We start from the raw sequence: 18,300 nt of genomic DNA on the forward strand, positions 1-18,300 counted from the left end.
CTGGAGCTCATATGCCACCTGCATCCAAGTGCTTGCTCACCAGGGCACCCTCTCTAGGGAACAGCCTTCCCCAAAAGACCTGGGGAGTAGGAGGGTTCCCTGATATTCTTGGGGCCAGGGAAAGCAAATAACGGTGGAAGGTCTTGCTGCTGGCCTACCTGGATCCTCCCAACCCTCCAAGCTCTGTTCAAGGCCACCTCCTCCATGAAGCCTCCCTAATGCACCCAGCCCTCCAGACTTTATATCATTTATGTCAATGTCTGAGGAAGAGCCTGTTATTATTTCCATTTTATGGATGAGAAAACTGAGACACAGCAAGGTCACATGCCTTACTCAAGTGCACCCAATGTTTGGGCCGTGGAACTTTGGACCACCCCATCATTCTGTGCCTTCTAAAAGCCTAAAACCCATTACAGGGTGGTTCTGATGTAAATCTCCCCAGCCAGAAAGACTGCCCACATTGGGGCCCAGCGCCAATACTTCAGACACAGGAATCTGAGCACCAGGGAGTGAAAGGGCAGTGCTGCCTCACCCCCTCACCCTTGTCCACCTCCCTGCAGCAGAGAAAAGGCACGGGAACAGAGAGGTGGGGACTTGAGGGAGGGCCGGGGCCAGTTTCCTGTACTGGGAAGAGTGTGAGGATGTGGAATTTACAGAGAGCTTATCACCTCCTGTGATAGGGCCAGTGATTTGCCTGCTGGATGCTCAAGGAGGGGAGAGTGGCAGGAGGAGTCAGTTGTCCAGGGTAGTAATTATTGGCACCTGTGGTGTACGCCTGGCGCCTGGTCCCTGCTGTCTTTGAACAAACTGGACACATGATGGCAAGGGGTAGGTTAGGTTGGGGTGTCAGGACTACAGGAAGTCAGAGACGGCTGTGTGGAGGCAAAGAACCCATTTTGGCAGACCCTGGGCCCAGAGAACAGATGAAGGAATTGGGGACAGACACTTATTCTGAAGGGTAGGAGAGGTGGGATTGGAGCCAGCATGTGGGAGACACTTGCTCTGTCACTCCGAGGGTAGAAACAGGACCACCCCTGACATCAGGAGGCTAATGGGACTAAGGAAGGCTGAGACTGTCTGGAAGGGAGCTTCGAGTTAGAGCAGACATCCACGCAGAGGCTCGGCCCTAGAGGCAAGCAGCCTGGACGGGGGCTCCGGGATCCTGGCCCTGGACTCCCTCACTGCTCCAAGCTGCTGATTCCTGGGAGTCTTCGGGAGCTTATGGCAAAGCCACCACCTGGGGAGAGGGCACTTCTTGAGCTATAGCCTCTTAGCAGCTTAGCTGCCTCAGCAGAGGGCAGAGAACAGGTGGGCGAGCCGAGGCAGGGCCCACAGGCTGGAGCCAAGAGGACTGAGAGCCGCTGAGAGGGGCTGCCCTCCCTGGGGCCAGGGCTGACCACCCTCAGCATCACATAGGCCCTTGCCCTTTGGGTGTGAGGTCATCCAAGGCTTCTAAAATGACGGGTGGCTCCAGGCTCACTACTCCCACTGCTGGGCAGGTGGGGGGGACCTGTACTTTCCCTCCACTGAACTCTTGACCACATTTCAAGGTTCAACCACAAACCGAAGCCCATCCCGAGTAGGGGACGGCTGGGGGGGCCCAAAGCTGGTGGGTCCTCATGAGTCTTCCTCCAGCTCCACGCCCGCCTTCTATGCCAAGCCAGGCACAGCCACCTCATACCCACCTGCTGCTGCACTCCCCACAGGCTGCTGGGACCTGGGCCCTGCCTGCCCACGACCCAAGCTCACTTACCCAGTGCAGGGGCCCGATGCAGACCTTGGCAGCCATCAGGGGCACGGTGGGGTCTGAGGGCCGCAGCTTCATACACTCCCGTAGCAGTGACACTGCGTAGGCTGACTGCAGAAGAAAGAACAGGGGACATCATCGCTGGCCACCCTGGGTCTCCACAGATGGGGTGCCTGCTACCCATGGTGTGGGAGTCCCCCAGACAACCAGTCCTGGCTCGGTGCCCCTTTCTTCCCGAGAGCCAGGCAGAGGGCCTGCTGCAGGTCCTGGTGCTGCTGTCAGGTGAGTCCCTCCATGGGCCTCAGTTTCCTCATCTGAAGAATGGAGGTGAAGATGACCTTGTCCTTAGGGGACAAGACAACAGCTAACAAGACAACAGAGGGAAGCACTGCAAAAGGAATCCGAATTTGAATTACAGAAATTTCAGAGGTAGAAAGGGGCTCTCTAATGTTATGCTAAGTGAAATAAGCCAATTCCAAAGAGCCTAAGGCCAAATGTTTTCTCTGATGTGTGGATGCTAATTCACAATGGGGGGGAGGGGGAAGCGTAGAACAGAAGTATTTTGGATTAGACAGAGGGGAGTGGAGGGAGGGGAGGGGACATGGGGGTAGGAATGACAGTAAAATGAGTCGGACATTATTATTCCATGTGCATGTATGATTACATGACCTGTGTAGCTCTACATCATGTACAACCAGACAAATGAGAAGTTATGCTCCATTTATACATAATGTGTCAAAATGCATTCTACTGTCATGGATAACTAATTAGAACAAATTTTTAAAATATTATTAAAAAAATAGGGGGCTCTCTAAACAGTCTACAGTCGGAGGCAGGTTGGGTAGCAGGATGAGGGAGACACAGAGGCTGGCAGGAAAGGAGAGAAGCCAAGCCAACAGAGCTGGAGACAACCTGCAGACAGGAATGTGGGATTCCCCAGGGATCCAGGGATGCAGGCTGGACCTGCTGAGGATGGCGACGTGTGGAGGGAGGGCCAGGAGGGGAAAGCAGGATGTTACCATAATGATAAGTACGGCAGCTAACACCTCTCTAGAACTTACTCTGTGCCAGGCATTGTTCTGAGTCAGGGGTCAGAAGTCACAGCCTACAGGCCAACTCTGGCCCTCGGTCAATTTTTATAAAGTTTAATTGGTACTCAGTCATGCCTGTTCATTTAGGTACTGTGTGTGGCTATCTGCGTGATGGGGTGGCAGAATGGGATAGTCATGACAGATGGGCCTACAAAGTCAAAAATGGCCCTACCTGACCCTTTACAGAAAAAGTTTTCTGACACCCATTTTAAGTGCTTTATAAATATGAAGTCACTTAATTTTCACGACATTTCTCTGAGGCAGGTACTATGACCCTGCTTATAGAAAGTGAAATGCTGAGATGTTAAGGAGATGGCTTCCAGCCACACAGCCTGAGACTGAGCAGACTTTGCATAGAATCTGCACCAAACTCTGAACCATGACCTTACACAGGTTCTATGGGGTTGACCTCAGACTACTCAGACAACCACTACAGACCAGAGAGGAAGCCTGTCTCCCTAACATACAATCAACTTCTCTTTCTCCCTCTCTGAGAGATGGAATCTACTCAGTGAGTCCAACACTTCTCCAGGGAACTCAGCAGTTACCCTCCTGGTGTGTACACCCTTGTACATATGTGACCCCAGGTAGGTGGTGCATGGTTGGGTGACAATTCCCATGTACTGGGCCCTACTGTGGCCAAGCTCCCCACTGTCACTTAACTTCTCTCCCTTCCAAGCAACTCTGGGGATGCCACTGAAGAAAGGAGACTCTGGGACTGACCTGCTCAGAGCACAGTGTGACTGACTAGCAGATGCACAACTGGGACCCAACTGGCCTGTGCTCACAGCAGAACCCCCACCTCCCACGACTTAGCAAAGGAAGAGCTTTTCTCCACTTAGCAGTCACAGATTTCCTTGGGCTCTGGCCCAGTGCTCTGACTTGCATGTGGCTTGAGTGTGTCCTTAAGGGTTTATGTGCAGGAGGGACCGGGTCCTCAGGGTGGTGGCATTAAGATGGTGGAACCTTTAAGGAGTGGGGCTGAGTACATTAGGGCACTGGGGGCCATTCAGAAGGAATGGATGTAGTTTTCATAGAACCCTGGTTAGATCTCAGGAAAGGGTAGTTATAAAAAGAGTAAGGCTGGTCCCTTCCCTGTCAAGCTTCCTGTCTTGCCACGTGATTTCTCCCACATACACACATTTCTGCCATAATGACATCTACTATGAGGTCCTTATCAGAGCTGAGCCAATGCTGGCTTCATGTCCTTGAACTCCAAAATGAAGAGCTAAATAAACCTCTTTTCATTTTTCCCAGCCTCAGGTATTTCATTACAGTAACAGAAAACAGACAAATACACCCATACTTATAAGGTCAACTGCAGTGTCTTTGTTGAGGGCCTGCCCTGGGTCCAGCCCTGGGCTAGGGTTTCTGGAGTCACTGTGAAAAGGGACATGCATGGCTCTTGCCTCTAATGAGTTTACAAAAAGGCAGGGGAGAAGGCAAGAAGACAAATGCTACCCTCCCCTATTGTACTCTCAGGAAACAAGAGTGTAGGAAGCCAAGTTCAAGAAGGTACTGGCAAATGACTGGCTCCAGCAGACTGGGAACCCAATGTGGGCTGCAGCAAGGGAGGCTGTGTGAGGGGCCTGAAGGAGCTGTCAGGCCCCATGTCCTCTGCAGACCCTCTCCTAAGAATGCCACTCCAAGCCCCTCACACACCCAGCTAGCCTCAGGCTGCTGCTCAGTCTCCTCTGGGCTGCTGACCTTTGAATCCTTGAACTAGAGGACTCTCTAACACTGACCCTCCACATTCCACCCCACCCCTTCCCACCCCACCCCCTCACAGACCAAAAAACGCTGCTATTTAAGGAGCCATCCGAGGACTCGGCAGTAGAGCAGCCGGCTCTCTCTTTTTTTTTTTTCCTGTCATGCTGGTTACCTAGCAACGCAGCCAATGCAATTGCCGCACGGAGACCAAGAGGAGGAACGACCTAAATCATGCCACACAACTCATCTGTTATTCCTGAGGGTTCAAATGCCAGGTATATTTATATCTGCCCAGCTTCACCTTCTGGAAGGTACAGAACCTGGATTCCCACCTGAGGCTCTTTTGACAAAGGCAAACTCGGGTCACTCCTCTGAAAGCTGCCTGGGACAGTTGGGCTGACTGATTTGGTATCCAGGGTTCCCAAGGGGGTGGAGAATGCCTTCCAGAACAATCTCCTGCTGCACTGAGTGCACGGGTGGGGAGAGCCCAGTGTCTCTAAGCCAGTGGAGTCTCACACATGAGGAAATTAACTGGTCGCCCCAAGTCCCTGTCTGTACGCTCATTTCCTCCTGTGCCCACCATGCTGGTTTGTGAAGGGGCCAAGCTAGGAAAGCAGCTCAGGGTACTGGGAGGGTACCAGGCTGTGTCCATAGGAAGGTAGGAAGCCCCTTACCTCCCAGGCCATCATGACACCTTTCCCTGAGCCTGGGGGCCCCCAAGAGCTCCCCTAGAAATAAAGGCTAATTTCACATGCAATGCATTTCTCCAAGGAGGGGTCCCCAGCTTTCCTCAGTGCCTTCAAGGGGTTCAGGACCCACTACCCTGGCCCTGGTCCTTTCCCCTGTGGGTGCGATTAGATTAGAGGTGCTTTCTCTGTTTCCTGGAGGCTGCTCTATGCCACTGTGGCTATTTGCCTAGGTGCCACTTAAACCCCATCCTTCCATCCCCTCCAGGCCTGTTCCTTCTACCTTAGGCAGGGCCCTGGGTGTAATAAAGTACTTGCCTAGTATGCATGAGGCCCTGGTTTCCATCCCAGCCCCCCAAAACACAACAAAAACAAATCCCCCAAATCAAAAAATCTACTACCCCAAGTAGTCTGGTGTCTTCAGGACCTTCAGAGCCCCCCAGCCCCCAGGACTCATCTTTCCAGTCCCTCCGCCTTGGCTCACGCTGCTGTGACTTGTCTGTGCTCTGAATACTGCCTGAGCTTTGAGGAGATCCTGCTAAGCCATAGCCAAGAGACCATGTGACTTCAAGATGCTCTGGCCCACGTGGGGAGGGAGGGCTAGGAGGATAAACGTCCAGCCCTGATCCTGGGCTGTGCCCCCAGCCTCTCCCCGTGTGCCAGACCAGGAAGGTCTTCTTCCCCCTCCCTGCCAGGTCCTGGCGGCCTCTCTGCTGAGGCCCGGAGAGGCCTGGCACCCCTCCATTGGTGGAGGCGGCGCTGGCACGCTGGGAGGGCCCTCCTCAGAGACAGCTATGGGGCTAGAAATGGAACACGGCACAGATGGGCCAGGGGGCGCGGGATTCCCTCAGCCCCATGAAAGGGCTCTGGGTATTTACAGCTCTTGGAACCATCTGCAGCGCATGCCACCTTGCTTTCTGCATTCGTAGCATCCTCAGCCCCAACGCCCTCAGCGCCCACCTCCGGAAAGGTCTTCCTTTCATGTCACTGCTTAAAATAGAGGCTTATATAAGTGTGATTCTGATCTGAGGAAGAATCAGGAGCGCTGGCACCGGGCCGGGTGATGGAGGGCGGACGTCTGCCCCAGAGCCCCTCCCCCACCAGGCCCCCGGGCCACATCCACCCCTGCAGTTCTCCCTCCAAAGTCCCTACTGGGGCTGCTGCTCCACTCAGCCTCCCACCCTTCCCTCCTAGGCAGGCGCCCAACTCACAGGCAGGCCCTTACCCGACGCCTCGCCCAGGGGGCAGGAACAGGTCCCTCACCTGGAACCACACCCCATGCCCATCCCACGCAGCCGTGCCCAAGTCACCAGCAGAAGTGCCGCAATGCCCCGTACGCCGCACTCAGAAGAGCACCCGACTCACCCCACTGCGACTTGCATGTGGATGTGGGTGTCACTCGGGGTACCCCTCTGTCTGCCCCACCCACACTCCCGGAGATTCAGACAGTTGCTGGAGAACAGTTCCCAACCACCCACCTTCTCCCGGTGCACCTGGCTCCAGAGAAGCCCCCACCCTCCACCTCTGGCCACCTCTGGAACAGAGGAACGCATACATTCCTGGGCCTTACCTTCCCACAAGCCACCATGGAGAGGGCCACTTGGTACCAAAGGTGAAATTCTCCAAATGCAAACTTCATGGCTCGTTCCAGGCACTGGGGAGGGGGAGATGGTCAGCATTTCTTCATCAAGGATCCTCTCCCCTAGCCACGCCATCCCCTTCCAGAGTAACTACTACTCAAGTCACTGCCTTTGGGAGGCTGCAGGAGGCCTATACTTGGTTTTCCTGTTGGAAACCCAGGGGTAACTGGCATGCTGTGTGACCCTACACAAATATCTCAACCTCTCTGGTCCTTAGTTCCCATTTCCATAACATGTGAATGATTTCACAGGGCCATGATGAAGAGCAAATAAAATAACATTTGCAAAAAATGCTTTCAAAATGTACACATTCAGTAAAAATAAGACTTTTTATTATGTATGATAGTATTCATATCCTTTTACATATATGAACTTATTTATTCTTCCCAACAAACCTGAGGTGAGTTCCCTACCCCCATTTCACAGATGTGGAAGCTGGGGTTGGTATGACTTGCCAAGGTCACAGGGCCGAAAAAGGGCAGATCAGCCTGGCAGTAAAGTGACGAGCTGGGGTAGGGGTAGGGATAAACGGTGACATCACCAGATTTCCTTATGTACTGTCTGACTCCGGGGAGCAAAGTGGGCTGCAGGGCCAGCCATACCTCAGAGAGCATGACGTACTGCCCCCTCCTGCCCAGGGTGATGCTCAGGAGGTCATAGATGGCTGCCGCATTCTGTAGGCTCACCGCCCGGTCCTCTGCCTGCTCAGGAGCCCGGCTCAGCACCACGTCCCGAGTTGCCTGTGGACAGATGTAGTTTGGGAATGAGTGAGGACAGAAGATATGCAGGTGCTTGTCCCCACAGGTCCCCCACCTTGCTGGCCCAAGCACTACCACCTTTGTTACCACCCCAAGCTGAGCAAGTAGCCATACTCCCAGAAACAGCCTTTTGCCATTCCAAAGACAAAAAGAATAGGGCCACAAGCTGGGCATCATGGCACACGCCTGTGATCCCAGTGGCTCAGGAGGCTGAGGCAGGAGGATGGCGAGTTCAAAGCCAGCCTCAGCAAATTAGTGAGACCCTAAGCAATTAAGCAAGACCCTGTCTCTAAATAAAAAGTAAAAAGGCTCAGTGGTTAAGCACTCAGTGGCTCAGTGGTTAAGCACCCCTGGGTTCAATCCCTGGTACGACAAAACAAAACAACAAAAAAGTGCCACAACCATACAGCTGTCATCTAAATGCATCCACTGTTACCTTTAGCAACTGTCCTTTGTAGTAGTTTACTTTTTCTCAATGCAGGATCCAATCCTGGACCATGCCCATTAGTGTTTCATCTGGAAGAGACCCTCAGCCTCTCTTCCATGGCACTGGCATTGATAGCGGAGCTATTTTCTAGAATGCTCCTTGTGTGTTTGCAATTCTCCACAATCACAGCAAGAGCTTCAGATAACATGGGACTGCCTGGATCGGGTAGGGGGCTCTGCTGCTCCACTCCTGGGAGCGGAGTTAGGGCTGTGGCCTCTCAATGTCATCTTCTCCGTCCTCCATCCCACCTCTTCCTGGGTCTAGTCCAGAGGGGGCCTGGCTCCTCTCTGTCCCAGCCGAGTGAGCTTCCCCACACCTAAGGGCTCTGCCCCGGCCTCCAGCACGGCGGATTTCAGTGGCTCCCACAGTGGCCAGATGGCTGCCCATGAGGGGAGGAGAGGGAAAGTGTGTTTTGAATCCATGGTTCAGTGCAATGCAGAAGGCACTCCTTGTCACCAGGCCTGAAACCCCCATCAAGGATGGGGGACTCTTCTGTGGCCTGTGGCATGTGGTCCCACATCCTGCCCATCTCCACACCCTGGGGCAGAAGACAGGGTGGAAAGGGAACAGCTGACATTAGGGGCTCTGAGCAGCAACAGGGCAAGGACCAGGCTGAAGACACTGAAATGACAACTGGGTCTGAAAGCCCCCCCCCGACCTGTCCCCCCAATCATAGACACATGCGTGTGCAGTCCCAGGGCTGTGCCTGAGCTGAGGCAAAGCTGAGCTCCGGCCAGAAGCTCCTGCTGGCTGCTCCTAGTCACCCTCTCTGCCAAAGGGATCTCTGTCCTGTCCAGCATCTCTCTCCCTTTGTCTGCCCCTCCTCAAGAACAAGGACTCACCTTCCTGACAGGACAGGAAGCAGCTCCAGGCCCTGAAACCTTGGCCTCCCTCATCAGATCCACAGGACCCTCCCGCACCCAGGTGGTCCTGCCTCTCACTCCTCTGCTCCTCCAGCTCCTCCAGATCCGGGGCTGAGGCTCCCAGGAGCAAGTGGCTGGGGAGACAGAAGAGCCACGGCCTGCTGGTTCCGGCCCTGACGGGAACTGGTGTGCTCTCCAGGAGGCCTCTGGAAGCCAGCAACTCCCAGCCCCAAGGAGGCAGCTCATCCACTGGGGCATTTCAAACAGGGGGACAGACAAGTGGCCAGGGGGTGCTGACAGCTGCCCCTCGAGTCAAATTCAGTGAGAGCTGCCCATTTCCCCAGGGACATGGGGCCCAGCAGAAAATGCCTAGGAGAGTATGGGGTGCCAGGAATTCCCCAGAAAGCCTGGTCACTGGAGCCAACCTGGTTAACGAGAACTGATCGCGGCTCCACAGTGTTCAGGGAGATGGGGTGGGGAAGGAAAGGGCCAGGAACCCCGCTCCCTCCCAGTGAGACCCACCACGCAGCCACCAACAGCGATTCTGAGGAGAAGTTTTCCAGGAGCTGAGAAGAAACACAACCCTCCTCTCCTCCGCAGCCTGTGCCTCCTGCTCCTTCTCTAGCAGCTGGGGTGGAGCCCAGGGAGGGGGACTCTACCAGTGGGGGGGCAATGAGAAGAAGCGGAATAGAGGCCCTGCCCCAGGGAGATCCAGGGAGGGGGATACAGGTGCACATGCTGAGTGGAAGCTGACGTGGAATTTTGATGGGCTGGAGAAGTCAGGATGGTAGGGGCTTGCAGAGGTGGCTTTTCGCTTTCCTTTTTTTTTTTTTTTTTTTTTTTTTGATACAGGGGATTGAATCTAGGGGTGCTCAACCACTGAGCCACATCCCCAGCCCACTTTTGTGTTTTTACTTAGAGACAGGGTCTCATTGAATTGCTGGGGGCCTCACTTAGTTGCTGAGACTGGCTTGGAACTTTGATCCTCCTGCTTCAGCCTCCTGAGCGGCTGGGATTACACGGGTGTGCCACTGTGCTCAGCTTTGCTTTTCTCGTCATTCTTTTTCACCCCCAGTACTGGGGGCTGAAGCTGGGGCCTCATACATGCCAGATAAGCACTGCACCACTGAGCTACCTCCCAGCCCCACCCCCTTCTTTTATTTCCTTTTGAGACAGGGTCTTACTAAGTTGCTGAAGCTGGCCTTGAACTTGTGATCCTCCTGCCTCATGTCTTGAGAAGCTGGGATTACAGGCACTGCCACCATGCCTGACTAGGGGTGGCTTTTCTTGGGGTGGGGGCGAGAGGCCTGGCTGGGAACATCCAGAGCCTGTGCATCCACCTCTGCAGATCTGCCATGTTCAGGGGACAGTGAGCAGCCACCTGTCACTACTATCCTTGATATAAAATTTAAACCTCCTTCTGTGACTGCCCACTGGCCAGCTCCTCTTCTGCCACAGGAAACTCCTTAAAGCTCCCTGTCATCATCAAGGCCCTAATTTAGTCATGCTGCAGTTCCCTGTCAATCTGGATGCCTTCTGGTTCTTTAAAACGTAGTCAAAGTGGCCCCCTTCCTGCAAGCTGATGCATCTCACAGGCATCCCTGGCTGGTTCATCGGTTCTTGTGACAAGGCTGCGTCATCTCGAGACTGAGCCCCTAGCACAGCCTCCCACACAGAACTTCACTGATATACCTTTGTAGAGTGAGTAACGCCCCAGGGAGGAAGATTCAAACCCCATCCACCTAGACCTTGGCCTAGAGGAGAATGGGCCACTGAGGTTGAGCTGCTTGGAGGGAGGGGTAGATTTTCAGAACTGGGCATTAATTAGGTCAGAAGAATAGGAACAGAAGAGAGGACTACAGTGGAGTGAATCCTCCTCCTGGTTTCTGGGGCCAGCAGGAAAGGCATGCTCTTGGGAGTCCTTAGATCTTATGCAAAACAGCACCTGTGCCAAGAGGAAAGCATGCTTCCCCAGAGGATAGCCAGAAGCAGAGCTTCACCCCAGGTTACTATGGCTTTGGGGCAGGGCTGTCTTGAAACATGGTGGTTGCTGGGCAGCGACTGTGTATGTAACCATGGTAACAGGGTGGGGTGGGGGAAACTGGCAGAAAGAAGGAAGTTGTGGGGGCTGGCGGGTGAAGCCACAAGAGTAGGAATTCATGTGAGGCTCAGCAGCCCGAGCAAGACGCTGTGGCCAGGGCCCCAGACACTACAGGGCGTGCAGAGTCCCCGACTGTCCCACTTCCTCCTCCCCAGCTCACTGGCCTCAAGCACACACAGGCCCCAGGCTCCTGCAACTGCCTGCACAGAACCACCCTTCCACCATCTACAAGTCCTCAGATTCTGGCTTTCATCGGGAGATCCTCCAGATCAAATGCAATCACACGTGAAATGTGCCCGGCACCCTTAAGGCAACACACAGCCACTCAACTGCCTCCCCGCCATCCTCCTCCGTACTGCTCTCGGGAGAATGGCAGAATATTCTCCCAGGGTTTCTCCCTGGCTAGTACTCACTACCACGACCCCAGTGCCCAGACCCAGGCACCCTGTCTCTGGGAATGCTCTTGTTTAAAGCGGTGCATTTAATCCCAAGCAGACCTTCCATGGTTGTCCCTGCTTCTAGCCTTTGTCCCTTCGGCAGTTCTCCTAAAGCTTCTGGTGGCCCCAGAAGGGGAAGCCAATGCTCCTCCCCACAAACTCCTTCACCCAACAGCTTACACTGCCAGCTGGACACACTTCTGCTCTTTGGACAAGTATTCATGAGGCAAACGTGGGAATCTCCATTTCCCCAGGCTGGCCCACCTGAAAGCTAAGGCAGATGTGACTCGTGTTCCAATAACCGTCCCTAGGTGTGTGTTATGCATTACCCTTTCAGAAGCCGACTTCTCATGTCCATCATCTTATCTGGCCTCACAGTAACTCCATGAAGCAGGTAGTGATAAAGTCATGGATCCCCTATTCCCAGATGAGGATGCTGAGTTCCAATCTCCACTGGCCAGTCTGAGACCTGTTGCTTGCCCGAGCCCTAGCTGCCCCTTGTCTTTTGCCTGCTCCTTCTGACCTCGCAAGGTGCAAGCTCAGTTCCTAACCTCTGCTGGCTGCAGGATTCAGACGACACTGACCTTCACCCATGCCCAGCCCTGTTTCTCCTCTCTAATCTTAGACTGAGACAGGGCTCCAGTCTAAGAGAAAGGAAGGGGAGAACTTTGTAAATGACATCTTATCATTCTCAAAACAGCCTTCTTGGTTATTATCGTCCTATTTTACAGATGGGAAGACTGAGTAAAACCTAGGGGGCAAGTCAGCTGACCAACACATACAGATAGGTGGTGGAGACCTGGATTAGAACCCAGACATTCCCTGTTGCCAGGGGTCCCTGGGGAAGTGTCCAATAGCTTTATCCGTGTCACCAGAGAACCTGGGTTGGCTCTGGTTAAGAAAAAACAAAAGCAAGGTTGAGAAGGTAGCTCAGTGTAGTGGGCCTGCCTGGCCTGTGCAAGGGTCCAGGTTCCATCACTAGACTAGGGGTTGGGGTGGGGTGGGGACGAAAGCAAAACACAGGCCAGGCCAGGCTTCCCAGTCGGGCCTCAGGTGCTGCTTGTCTGCAAAGAACATGCTACTGGGGCAGTGTGTGGAAGGCCCTGCTTAGCCCTGTTCTCAGAGACAGCTTTCCACAGACCAAGGAGCGAGCCTCAGGACCCACTGCCGACACCCCCAACAATCACCCTAGAAAGAAGCCTCCCAGAAGCATCGTGCCCAGTGCCTCCCCCTCCCTGGAGGTTGCTGTCACATTCCGCTCCTGCTGTTGTCCCCCACTGGCAGACATAATTACCACCGGCTTTTGAGCTGCCAGTCCACAGAGCCAAGAAATAACATGTTCTGAGACAATGTTCCATCTACCCAGCGACCTGGGCCAGGCCCATGCCAGCCCCCGTGTGCCTGCCTCTGTGGGCTCCCATGACAGAAATCACAGCTCTTCTGGCAGCCGGCGAGAGCCTCTCCCACCACCAGTGGAGACAGGCTCCAAGCTGCCAGCGCTAACAGCCCCTTCACCATCACAGCTGCCAGCAGAGCAGGGCCCTGTGTCCCAGCAAACCAGACGCCAAAACTTAGAGCAATCTGTCTCATCTTCTGACTCCCAAATGGAACCAAGCCCAGGAAGTCCTTAAAAACACACACACACACACACACACACACACACACACACGCGCGCGCGCGCGCACGCGCGCACGCGCGCACATGGGCGAGGGTTGCAGCTCAGTGGTAGAGCACTTGGCTAGTCTGTGCAAGGCCCTGGGTTCAAACTCAGCAACACACACCAAACCCCCCCCCAAAACAACAAACAAACAAACAAAACAACCAAACAAAAAACCCCAAAACAACAAAGAAAACCCCACAAACTGAATGGTATCTTCAATATTTCAACCATATCAGAACCTACATGTTCTAAAAAAAAAAAATTGACTAATTGGAATCAAGTATTTTTCAGGACAAATATACATATCAAACAACTAAAATGGACTAGGCACCTTTGTGTCCATTTCCTAACTCGATCCCACCAAACTCTTGCTAGAAAAGGCCAATTAGCTCCATTTTATAAGTGAGAAAACTAAAGTTCAGAGAGGTAAGAAATTTTTCCCCAGGCTGCACAGGATATGAATGGCAAATTCAAGATTCAAATATCCAGACACCTAGCATTGGGTACGGCAAAAAGCTAGTTTGCTAGCTTGTCAGGACCCCAGTGCCCAGGGCTGTATCCCTCTACCTACCCTCACTCTGCAACAGGCTTCCATGCCCTTTCTATTTCTGAGAGAGTAAACCAGCAGTGACTTCTTCCCCAATTGAAAAAAACAAGGGCCTAAGGATTCAGTTTGTTTCTTCAGCACATATTTTTATGCTCTGGATCAAAATTCTGGAAAAGATGAAGATTGCCTATTTCCTGGTTCTTCAACTGTCTAAGAAAATCAGACTGGTTTGATATATAGATTCTTGCAAAAACTAGAATTTGGCTGGGTGTGGTGGTACATATCTATAATCCCAGCTACTCAGGAGGCTGAGGCAGGAGGATTGACAGTTAGGGGCCAGCCTGACGGATAGATGGATGGATGGATGGATGGATGGATGGATGGATGGTGGGTGGGTGTATATATGGAGGTATGAATGAGTGAGTAGATCAGTGGATGAATGGAGAGTGGGTGAATGAATTTTAAAATGTTCTTTTGGCCCAAAAGTCACAAAACTAAGTCCAAAACACAAACCTTGGGTGGGAGGGTGGGGGGGGGGAGGAAAAAGTAACAGAATGAATCAAACATCATTACCCTATGTAAATGTATGATTATGCAAATGGTATGCTGTTATTCCATGTACAACAAAAACAACATGTATCCCATTTGTTTACAATAAAAATAAATAAAAAAAAAACACAAACCTTGAATCCGTTATAACTCATATCCCTGCATTTCTGTGAAAGCATTGTAATTTCTTTCTTTCTTTTTTTGGTACTGGGGATTGAACCCAGGAACATTCAACCACTCAGCCACATCCCAGTCCTTTAAAGAAATATTTTATTTAGAAAAAGGGTCTCACTAAATTGCTTAGTGCCTCGATAAGTTGCTGAGGCTGGCTTTGAACTTGTGATCCTCCTGCCTCAGTCTCCCAAGCTGCTGGGATTACAGGCATGTGCCACTACATCTGTAGTTTCTATCTTCCTTGTCTTTCAAGAGCTTCCTCATTCATTCTGATCACACATTTATGTGTAACAAAATTCATAACAAAAACCATATCCAAGGCACCAGACTTATGTCCCTATCCCATGCAGCTACTCTTCTGAGTCCCAAACCACAAACTAGGGTGCTGTGCCCAGAAAGCTTACAAGCACCCTCCCCTGGACCGGCTGCTCTGGTCATCCTAGAAGAGGAGGAGTGAGAATGATTATGGGCTGGCTCTGCAGGAACAGCTTTCACTGCAGTGAAAGGAATTCTGCGTCACTGGCAGAACTCGAGTAGCAGCCAAGGATGCCAGCTGCTTTTCTAGACGTTTCTCCCCAAGACCGCCATCTGCAAACCAAACCCAGCCAGCATCAAAGAGAGATGAGGAAAATCCCACAGGCACATGAGGCCAGACTGAGGGTGCATGGAACCCTGGGGTTCACCTGAGGGGTCAGAGCAGGAGCTTGGGGAGGTGGGGCTGGTGGAGTGGAACTCACACCTAGCTCTCTGGCTGATCAAGAATGCAACTGGAGGGAAGGCAGATGCAAAAGAAAGGCAGGAGGGAAGGCAGGTCTGGTCTCTGAGATACAGCAACAAGCCACAGAGGCCAGATTTAGAATGAAGAAGGAAAGGTCTCTGTAGATGAGATACTAAAGCTAAGTCCATTGACGATGCTCCGCCCCCAAATCTCCACATGTCTGACAGGCTGGGTGTGGGCAAGAGGAAACAAACCAGACAACCCTGTGGCAGTACCTCTTCCCAGTACCCTGTAAATAACTGCAGCATTTTCCAGGACAGCACCAGGCCAGACAGCTAGGACCCCTGAGTCTCCCCGCCAGATCAGCCAGACGTGTTTTCCTTTGCAAAACTGGAAAGAGCACCTTGGAGGGAAGGCTCGTATTCAGAAGCATCACCTGGCTTCAAGTGTGGGCCACTCTACACTTGGAGATTTGAAGCAGCTTTAGGTAAGGGGGCAAAACAACCGTAAGGGATCTGGTCCTGGGAGCCCAGATCAAATCAAAGTTACAGAAAACGGGTCGGTGGGATGGAGCCCAGCCTCAAACCCTGCCTTGGAGAAAATGATAGCCATGGTTACACTAACAATGGCACGTCCCTGTTTGCAAAGCCTTCTCAAAGACTTCATGCGTTCAATTCTCAAAATCACCTCTCTGGATGGCCCTTTTATAGTTGAGAAAACCAAGGATCAGAGCTGGTAGCAAGGGATAGAATCAAGGTTGAAATCCAGGAGCTTACCTTGGGACCTGCACTTTTAGAAGCTATTTAAGGAGATGGATGTGGTTTGAATCATGACCACAAGGCTTATTAATATGTGACCTTGATCAAGAAATATACCTATCCAGGCACTTACTTTTCTCATCTGTAAAATTGGGAACCTGTTGGTATTAAACTGAACATTTCCTGTGAAAGGTCCACGGCCTTTTTTTTGGTACTGTGGATTGAACCCTGTGAACACTAGACCTGGCACTTAGCACCTCCATCCCCACATTTGGCTAACCAGCTAGGTTTCCTCCCCTAAGCAGCCCTTACCTACCTCACAAGCACACCTCCAGCACACCCTACAGGACGCCTGGCCAGCTGACACTCCACATCAAATACCCATCAAATGCCCAGACACGGGGACTTCTAGACCCAAAGTGACAGAGGAAGGAGTGTCTTTGCCCCATGGTCTGTCAGACCTCCTGCTGTCTACCTGCCAGGAGACCTGTGGAGCCAGTCACGACTCAACCATCAAAGTTCCCTGAACAAGCCCTGACACTGTCCCCACCAGATGTCCAAAGAAACATTCATTTCTAGTTGTTCAGGGACCCAGATCAAGGGGTCTTGGTTTCTTAACCTTTATTTCTCTTTTTTTGGTACTAGAGATTGAACCCAGGGGCACTTAACCACTGAGCCACATCCCCAGCCCTTTTTATTTTTATTCAGAGACAGGGTCTCAACTAAGTTGCTGAGGCTGGCTCTGAACTCTCGCAATCCTCCTGCCTCAGCCTCCAGAGCTGCTGGGATATCAGGCATGTGCCACTGTGCTCCGCTTAACCTCCACCTCTGCACACTGCTTTCAGGGGTACTGTCTTAGAAAACCTAATCTGGTGGTCCTGCCTTACCAGCTCAGACGGACACAGTTGGAGGACTTGGACCCAGCCATGGGGACATACACCTCTGTACTTGGTTTGGGGGTCCCAGTCGCATCCTTACCACGTCCTCCTCAGACCTGTCCAGTCCATCCTTTATCTCACCATCTCCTAATCATCCAACTATGATGCTCCTTCGTGGAGCTTTGAAAGCACTCTGGTGACAGGAAAACACTGCCTGCCTCATCTCCCTGGCCCAGGACATGGAAATGGGTCTCATGAGAAAGTCTAAACAGAACTTCCTGTGTAATTTGTCCAGGACTCCGCCTCTGCCTTATTTTTCCAGAGCATGCATACACGGATACCCTGGCTACTGGGATTATTAATGTATTGTCCCCTCCCTGACTAGAATGTAAGCTCCCATAGGGGCACTGACGTTTCTCTCCTTTGGTTGTTGCAGCAACTCTGGCATCTAGAACAGGGCCAAGCATAAGGCAAGTAATCAAGAACTGCTGTGGGAACACATTAGTTCCATCCACGCTTACCTGAGTTACCATCATCTCATAGGGAGGAAACTGAGAAAGAGACTGAGTGGTTTGCCCTTGGCCCTCAGTTAACAAGGACAGAGCTGGAACCTGAACCCAGGCCTCCTGTCTCCAAAGCACACGGTCCTCCTGCTCGCCCCCTGTATGCTCCTGTGTCGGTCACAGCACTCGGCACCATGCTGCTTGAGGCCAACTGTTGACTTGTAATAATCATCTTTTGCAACCCCAGAGGAGGAGAAGGGCACTCAGTCCCTACTCATTTGGGGACACAGACCAAGCCTCCCAATGCAGCCTGTGCTAAGCCTAAGAACTTGGACTCACCTTCCTTATGGGGGAGCAGGGCCAAGATGCTCCCTCATTAGGTGCATCCCTGGGAGGCAGAGCTTGGCCAGGAAATGGGCGGCCTTCGCCTAAGCTCTATAAGACCCGCCCCCCCGGGATCAGAGGCCCCAACAGGTGCCTGGGGCTTACCATGGACTCACTGATGAGCAGCAGCAGGAGGGCCTCCTCGATGTTATCCTTGGGGCAGTAGAGGCTGAAAGACAAACAGCAGCCCTGGCTCCAGCCCAGCCCTCACCAATGGTCTGGCCCACTGTGCAACCTTCTGCCCTGAGTGAGCACCAGCTTGGTAAGGTGATCCTCTTCTGCATAATTCACAGGCACCAGATACCACATGCAGCTCTTTAACATGCCCCAGAGTTATGGATCTGAAAGACTGCGGGTGGTCTTGGGTAAGACATGGCCCTCCCAGCCCCTGGCACTGCCTGAAGCCGCTGGGCAAGGAAGAAGTTCTTCCTGTTGGCCCCAGACCCCATCTTTGTTGGCACAAATAAGAAAGGGGTGTGTCAGACAAGAATATCAGGAAGGCAGGTAAGTCAGATAACGTGTTTGGCTTCTGGGTTTTACAGGATTCTCCCTGCACCCAATCCTTGTCTCTAAAGAGTCTGCCTGGCCCTGTGCAGGGGAGAGGCTGGG

General features: G+C 52.6%; 1 protein-coding gene across 1 annotated transcript in view; it reads right to left on the bottom strand.

Annotated features, from left to right (window-relative positions):
* TTC7A (tetratricopeptide repeat domain 7A) overlaps positions 1–18,300 on the bottom strand; it is a 115,957-nt gene that overhangs the window by 53,447 nt on the left and 44,210 nt on the right. Inside the window, exons 8-11 of the mRNA XM_079111622.1 lie at positions 17,797–17,860; positions 7,477–7,614; positions 6,805–6,888; positions 1,754–1,858 (exon numbers count right to left, since the gene is read on the bottom strand). Of these exons, the coding sequence (XP_078967748.1) occupies positions 1,754–1,858; positions 6,805–6,888; positions 7,477–7,614; positions 17,797–17,860 (391 nt within the window). The remainder of the gene's footprint in view (positions 1–1,753; positions 1,859–6,804; positions 6,889–7,476; positions 7,615–17,796; positions 17,861–18,300) is intronic.

The sequence above is a fragment of the Sciurus vulgaris genome, assembly GCF_902686455.1.
Source record: "Sciurus vulgaris genome assembly, chromosome: 14".
In the NCBI taxonomy this organism is placed as follows: Eukaryota; Metazoa; Chordata; class Mammalia; order Rodentia; family Sciuridae; genus Sciurus; species Sciurus vulgaris.